The sequence below is a fragment of the Nicotiana tomentosiformis genome, chromosome 11 (assembly GCF_000390325.3).
Source record: "Nicotiana tomentosiformis chromosome 11, ASM39032v3, whole genome shotgun sequence".
Taxonomy (NCBI): domain Eukaryota; kingdom Viridiplantae; phylum Streptophyta; class Magnoliopsida; order Solanales; family Solanaceae; genus Nicotiana; species Nicotiana tomentosiformis.
Genome location: NC_090822.1, coordinates 72,188,367 through 72,196,427, shown reverse-complemented (window position 1 = coordinate 72,196,427; position 8,061 = coordinate 72,188,367). Strand labels below are relative to the sequence as shown.

General features: G+C 38.9%; 1 protein-coding gene across 1 annotated transcript; it reads left to right on the top strand.

The window, feature by feature from the left end:
- The first annotated feature begins 419 nt into the window (after window positions 1-419).
- Window positions 420-1,904, top strand: LOC104102558 (uncharacterized). Its single transcript, XM_018772949.3, has 2 exons — window positions 420-1,534; window positions 1,671-1,904. Exons 1-2 carry the CDS (start codon window positions 1,024-1,026, stop codon window positions 1,718-1,720), a joined length of 561 nt encoding a protein of 186 aa, XP_018628465.3. The 5' UTR covers window positions 420-1,023; the 3' UTR covers window positions 1,721-1,904.
- Window positions 1,905-8,061: the final 6,157 nt, after the last annotated feature.

The window sequence follows — 8,061 nt, the reverse complement described above, 5'->3', positions numbered from 1 at the left end:
TTCAGTATGTGAGTTGAACCAATATATTCAATTCCATCGAGAGGTAATAAACTGAGATTTATGGATGTTTTCTGTAAGTCAGTGCTTACTGTACGTATTGCCGTGAATGGAACATGTTTTCCAATACTTGAATTTGTTGTATCAACAGTGTGTGGCTTTTTGGAAAATTTAAATAGTACTTCCTAGTAGGATAAACCTATGAGTAAAAAATTACATTTCATGGTATTGGGCATAAATATTTCATACTTATATCTTTTGAATTACATTAGAATTAATAATGTTCTTGGCTACCATGCAATAATGTTTCAGAACTATATTGTATCAAGCAGAGTAATTGAGTCTGAATGCCTTTCCCTGAGTTTGTGAGTGAAACTTGTATTGCCTTTGATAATTAATCACCTCCTTACATACAATACAAGTAAATGAAAAGCTAAATACTACTACTAAGGAAGACACGTGTTAAGTGCTACTTATGTGCTTCAGTGGACACTTGTCCAAGACTTGAGCTCATGTAATCCCAACCTTTATATCACCTCTAACATTGTGTCCATGATCACCTTGAAATCTGACTATTTTTCATTGTCGTTTCACTGTGCCAACATCAAGCTAAGTTGAGCTGAATATCTTATACTTGTTGCACTTGTACCACATCACACACTTCAGGCCATTAATCATTTCTCTTTTGAAAAATAGAACCCTGCAGTATTTTGAATATACTCTTATTGAATATAATTCTTGTTTTGCTCGGCATATTTATGATTTGGTAGGATTTATGAGTTGTTAACCTCTCTTTTCTAGTAGTGGATGGTTTAAATTCTGAACCTTGTTTTGCTTATGAATTTTGTCTCATGATCTCATCTTCCTCTGTTTTTATTCACTTCTCATTGATGCTGTTTATGTGTAGTTGATGCTCTACCTCCACCACCACCTTCTCCTCCACGTCCTCCTCTTAGGGCCCTGGCAGAAAATGTTACAGCTTTGCTTCCTTTGGAAGAACAAAGGAGTAAACTTCAGTTGGATATAATGGAGCTAGAGAAACGAGCTGAAGACATTTTCAATGCATTCACTAATCAGATCAGCTTTGTTCTATTGTTCACTGGAGGGGGGCTAATTTTCAACCCGAAGCTTCCTTGTACAGCTATTGCTACATTCACAACACTGACACTTATTTCTTTCATTGTGGCGTTCCTTATGGCCTATAAGGTATTAAGGATTAAATTTAAACGAATGCAACCTGCTATGGATACTCTGGATGGAAGGAAGAATGAGCTCGCAGATAGAGCAAACGTCATTTGGACATCAGAGAATGCTCGGCAAAATGCACAAGGGCAAGGTGAACAGGGGGAACCTAACAATGATCTCTTACACCCTCAAGAATTGGCAGATTCGGTGAAAAATCGGGCGAAAGTAATAGTAGATTCTGCCGGTATAACTGAGTTGAAAAAGTATAACTGCCAGTTGATATGGGCTATCTTAACATGTTTGGTAGTTCACGGGTCTGCGATCTATTTCACTGCCTACTACTCATATGGCTGTAAGTGAAGTTCTTAATAAGCATATATATACTTTGATGAATACTTTGAAGATCAGTGTACATGTTTAAGTGAGAAATTAAAGTTCCTTTTGAACTTGAATTGCATATGCTAACATTTTTTCCTATTTGTTCACAGATGCTAAGGAAGGGTGTAAAGATCCTATGGTTGCTGTTCAGGCTATATAGAATGTGGATGGAAGGAGGCTGACGTTTGAACTTGAACAAGTGGCTTAGGCGACTGTGTAGCTAGCTAGTTTTAAACTCTACTACTTATTACTTTCAAGACTGTACGCTAATGTTTATTAAGCTGTCTGTTTGGCATATATTATACATATGTCAAGATACCTTGGATAGAATTTGTTTTGCTTAATCTGACGATCGAGATACTTTTGATATATCATTTTAATATGAGAATGCATTTTAAGTCTTCACTCTTTTGTATAATCCTTGTCTGTCTCCCACTCCCTTCAATCCCGACACTCTCTTGCTGTGACTGACAACTTTCAGATTCTAATATTGCAAAGTTCAATACCTTGATATTGTTAGCTTTTTAGTTGTTTTATTTTCTTTTATCAGGTTATATAAACATAAATTACATTACTCTTGTCTTTAAGGAAGCTAAAATGGAGTGAGGTAAAGGGATGTAGATAAATTCTAATCTTCTAGAATCGTTTCTTACTAGGGATAATTTCTAGACCTTCCGTAACAGTTGCTCCATCACACTAGCTCTCTATTTTTAATTAATGTAAATAAAATAATTTTACTAATTTGTTCTTACTAATATACTCTGGTTTTTAGTTGAATCTATAAACATCTTTCTAAAAATATAATTCCTTTAGTAAACAAAACCCAAAATAATTGGCTTAAAAATAATAATAAAAAATAACAGAATGATATATATATAGATATATAGAACTTCTTCTAATCGGGACACAACAAAACTTGTAAACGAGTTCACGTATTTGACACTGGTGCGTTGCTTTTCTTTTGTTTTTTTCATTTAAAAAGTACTTATTTACATTCTTGTTCCCTTTCCTTTTTATGGGTTTTCTGAAATTATGTCAATTTGTTTTCTTTCGGCTTTTTTCAGTTTGCATGTCAAAACTTAATTTGCTTCTTTATGGTTTTTTGATATTAAATTTCTTTGGTAATAAACAGTGAAATTAATATTACCGTAACAAACAAAATGATACTTACAGCCTCTAGAGTTCTTGACTACCTTCTAGAACAGGTGTCTCAAACTACTAGATCTCTAGACAGACAACAAAAAACTAGTTACATAACTTATGAATCAAAACCTGATATCTACGACTACATGCTCTATTTGAATAATTCAACATGCCTAATCTTTCTCTAAAGTGGGGTGGACCGCGTTAGGCTGATTTCTGAGATTAACTTTTCTCCGTAAGATTTAGTGCTTTATTTTATGATGGTTTATATTTTTATTGTGTGTTTCAAAAATTTCACCAATGCGTTCGGAGTAAGGATAAATGGGATTAATGTTACAATCAAAGAGACATTGTAAATAAATATGATCAAGAAAACGAATTCTCGGAAATGTTTGTGGAAGAGTTGAACAGAAGGGTGGTGGGGTTTATTCAAAGATTAGTGCGAATTACCTAGGAGTTTCACCTCGGGATTTTTTTTGCAAAACTTTTCTACGAATTTTCATGGGAAAAATTGAAATTCCTAAATTCTCGAATATTTTACCTGCAAAATATATTTTTTCAGGAATATTCGCAGATAAATTTGGCGCCATTTTGTGCAAAAATCTTACCTAAAAAATTATTTGGGGAAATTATCCGCATATATCGTTTTCATAGGTAAATCCGCAAGTTAGTGAAAAACAAAACACATTATGTTGTTAATTTGCAGGAAATCCATAGGTAAAGCTACATGAAGATTTAGCTGGTGTATTTACCTGCACATTTATCTGGGAATATTTTTACTTGAAGAATTACCCGGGATTTTGTATTCTGTAAATTTAGTTAGGGATTTATTTCTTGGGAGTTTTCCTAGGGTTTTCATACCTAGAGAATTACTTGGGGATTTTCTTGTTGCGGATCGAGATAGGAATTTTTTATTACTTGGAAATTTGCATAGTTGGGGATTTACCTAGAAATTTCCCTGCTACAGATTTAGTTGCGAATCTTTTATGGGGATTTACCTAGAAATTTCCCTGCTACAGATATAGTTGCGAATTTTTCTTGGGGATTTACTAAGGATTTTCTTACTTGAGAAATTACCTAGGGATATATGCTCTGTGAATTCCTACTTCAAGTCAAATAATGTGATGACCCGATAGGCCATTTTGAGTTTTAACCTTCATTTCAGTGTCCTGAGACCTCGAAGGGTGATGCCATGCCATTTTCATATCATTGGTTTATCTGATTTACTTGGTTGATGATTTACTTAACTATTTTGTGATTTTATACCCGTCATAGCCGTTATAATTATTGCCCCCTTTTTGCATGTCCCCTTCCAGTTTGTACGTTATCATTCTCTGTTATTATTGCTGCTTTATATATACTTATACAAATTTATTTACGCAGGTGTCTTGTCATAGCCTCGTCACCACCTCGTCGAGGTTAGGTTCGACACTTAGAGAGTACATTGGGTTGGTTGTACTCATACTACAATTCTGTACTTCTAGTTGCAGATACTGGTATTGGTCGCAACGGTGCGTGAGGTGCGTCAACTCGGATCATTGCATACAGAGACTTGAGGTAGATCTGTTGGCATCCGCATACCTTGAAGTCCCCTTCCTTTTCCCACTTTTACTATTCATTTCCTTCGAAACAATTATATTTATTTCAGACTCTGTTTGTAGACTTCTTATTGCTTCTGTACTCCTGACTCCGAATTTCTAGGAGTAGATATTATTATGTGACTTATATTAGTACTGTGTTAGATTGGGTTTCTATTTCTCGTTAAATATCATCATTGTGTATTTAACTGCTAAATTAGCTATTTAATTATCTCACGTTGGCTTGCCTAACAAGTGGATGTTACACTCCATCACGACCCCGAGGTTGGGATTCTAGGCCGTGACAAGTTGGTATCAGAGCACTAGGTTGCCTAGGTCTCATGAGTCATGAGCAAGCTTAGTAGAGTCTGGAGGATCGGTATGGAGACGTCTGTACTTATCTTCCAGAGGATATGGAGTTTTTGAAAGAAAATCACTTCTTTCCTTCTCTATCGGGCAATTTTATTCTATCATTTATGATTGAACCGCTCTATTCTTGTTCTCTCGTAGATGGCGAGAAGACGCACAACATCTGCAGTCGGACAAAAGCCGGAGCCCCCCGTGGCAACTACTACCAGGGGCAGAGGCCGAGGTCGAGCGAGAGGACGGGGTAGAGGCAGATCTCAGCCTAGATCTCGAGCAGTAGCACCCGCAGTGAAGCCTCTGATTGATCATGAGGAGGAGGTCCCAGCTCAGATCGTACCCGTTAGACCAGCTCAGGTCTCGGAAAGGTTCATAGCCACTCCAGTGCTTCAGGACGCTCTAGTCTTTTGGTGGGCCTTATAGAGAGGGTGGCCCGAACAGGTGCATTTTCGGTGGCATCAACCGTGTCTCAGGCTGGGGGAGGATCACATACTCCCGCTACATACCCCGGAGTACCCCAGAGTAGGTGGCCCTCCTATATCAGACTCCAGCAGTCCAGCCAGTTGGGTTAGTTCAGCTGGTTGTCGCGAAACATGCTGGGGATAGGCCTGCTATTTCTTCTGAGGCCTTGTTGAGGTTGGATAAGTTTACCAAGCTGTTTCCTGTTCATTTCAGCGGTGCACCTTCTGCGGACTCGCACGATTACTTGGATCGTTGCCACAAGGTGTTGCGCAATATGGGTATTATTGAGACCAATGGGGTTGATTTTGCAGTGTTCTAAATGACCGGTTCTTCCAAGAGATGGTAGAGAGATTATGTGTTGACTAGACCAGTTGGTTCACCTTCACTTGCCTAGAATCAGTTTTCACAGCTATTTCTAGAGAAGTTCATTCCTTTCACTTTGAGAGAGGATTACAGCAGGTAGTTTGAGCGCCTTTAGTAGGGTAGCGTGACTGTTACCTAGTATGAGACTCGATTTGTGGACCTAGCTCGCCACACCATTATCTTGCTCCCTAGTGAGGAGGGGGGGGGGGGAGTGAGGAGATTCATTGATAGGCTCACTTTCATTATCAGGCTACAAATCGCCAAGGAGACCGGAGATGATATTTATTTTCAGAGGGCCATAGAGATTTCTAGACGGATTGAGATGGTTCATGGTCAGGAGAGGGGGCCGGTATCTGATAAGAGGCCTCGTCATTTCAGTAGTTTCAGTGATGCCTCGTTTGGAGGCAGGGGTACTTTTGGTAGAGGCCATTCTCCCAGGCCATTTCAGGCATCCCACGGTGCTTCGGGTAGTCGTGGTCCTTATGTGTCTCATCTTGAGCAGCTAGCCTATAGTGCACCCATAAGCTCATATTAGTGCACCTCCGATCCAGAGTTATCAGAGTGGTTATCCAGGTCGATAGGGCAAGTTCCAGGGTCAACAGTCATAATAACCGAGGGCTTATTATACTTGTGGGGATCCGAGGCACCTTTCTAGATTTTCCCTAGATCCGAGGCGCGCGTGAACTAGAAAGGTTCTCGTGCCATAGTTCCAGCACCAGTTGCTTCGCCGACCGCTTATCCATCTAGAGGCGGGGGTCAGGCTGCTATAGGTGGAGGTCATGCCATTAGAGGTGGAGGTTAGGCCGTTAGAGGTGGAAGCCAGCCAACTAGAGGCTATCTGAGGGGCGGAGGTCAGAGTGGTGGGGCCCAACCCTATTTTTATGCATTCCCGGCTAGACCGAGGCCAAGTCATCTGATGCTGTCATCACAGGTATTGTTCCAGTTTTCCATAGAGATGCTTCAGTTCTATTTTATTCGTACGTGTCATCCTATTTTGCTTCATATTTGGTTATGCCTCGTGATTCATTGAGTGCTCCTGTGTATGTGTCCAAGTTTGTGGGAGATTCTATTATTGTAGATCGTATCTATCGCTTGTGTGTGATTACTATTGGGAGTCTTGAGACTAGTGTAGACCTCCTACTTCTTGATATGGTGGACTTTGATATTATTTTGGGCATCGTTGGGTGTCACCATATCATGCTATATTGGACTGTCATGCCAAGAGATGACCTTAGCCATGTCGGGATTGCCTCGCTTATAGTGGAGAGGGACTCCTTATCACTCTACCAGTAGGAAATATTACTCAATTCTTGTAGGCTTGACAATATTATAACCATCAACCTGTAATTCCTCTGCATCATCCTGAGCCTATGCAGCCTGTATAACATGTGTAGCTGAAGTATGTATAAATGGGATAACATCGGGCTCAAAGCTACTGTCTCGAAGGTGAAATCCTAAAATTCTAGGAGATGCACGACGTGGAGATGGAGTGGCTGATAAAGATGGTTGCGAGATAGAATGCAATAATCCATATGGCTGTGATGAAAGTGGAAAAATTAATGCATGTATCGAGAAATGGCCTTGTGATGGTGGGCTATGGTAGGAATAGTGCTGGTTGAGATGATGGTATCTAGTGGCAGCCACAAAGTAGTATGGTAAAAAATATGTGTGCCTCAAAGAATTCATTTGTGTAGCAAAATAATGCATATATGGAGTGGAAGGGAAAAAGAGAGTAGTATTATCCTCAGAATCAACCCGCCTCCTATTATTCTTAGACTTCCCTCGACCTCAAAAGTTACCTTGATTGTCACGACCCAAAAATCCATTAAAGGCCGTGATGGCATCAGACACCGCTGTCAGGCAAGCCAACAATACATACTTAACTTAATTACCCATTTTAGTATTTTTGAAATCAAAATATCTTTAATGAAATAGTAAAAATAGAACTCATAGAGTAAGTGATAAATATTTTTAGCAACTAAATTTCTAAAAAATTCATAACCATTCCCAAAACCCGGTGTCACAAGTGCATGAGCATTTACTAGGGAATTAAAAATAAAATACAGTATCTGTCCAGAATATAAATTAGACAGAAAAATATAATAACTCTGAAGGAGACTCTGTTGGCTACGGATCGTAATATAGAATGCAGCTCACCTAAATCCCCGCATTTAACCACACCTCTGTGCCCACAAGGCCGCTAGACATATCTGTGCCTGCAAAATAAAAATATGCAGCAAGTGTAGCATGAGTACGTAAACAACATGTACCCAGTAAGTATCAAGCCTAACCTCAAAGAGGTAGTGACGAGAAATTGACTTTGACACTCACTAAGGGTCAATAACATTAATAATAATAAAATAACAATAGCAATATTTAAATCAACCTGATTCATAAAATTAACAGAATATTTTCTTCAACCAGCAGAAATAATTAAATTCCTTCAAATGCGATAATTTCCAATTTATTAATTAACTTTGCAAGTTGCAATAACATATCAAAGTATCGTGTAATTATTATTATTAGGAACGATTTCTGTCGAGGTCGTACGACCCGATCCAGAGTGTCGTGTACACTGCTGAGGGACGTGCGG

Excerpts from the sequence above, each read along its gene's own strand:
- LOC104102558 (XM_018772949.3), top strand. The coding sequence starts at position 1,024 with ATGGAGCTAGAGAAACGAGCTGAAGACATTTTCAATGCATTCACTAAT. Across the intron at positions 1,535-1,670 it reads TGCCTACTACTCATATGGCT|ATGCTAAGGAAGGGTGTAAA; the intron begins GTAAGTGAAGTT and ends ATTTGTTCACAG.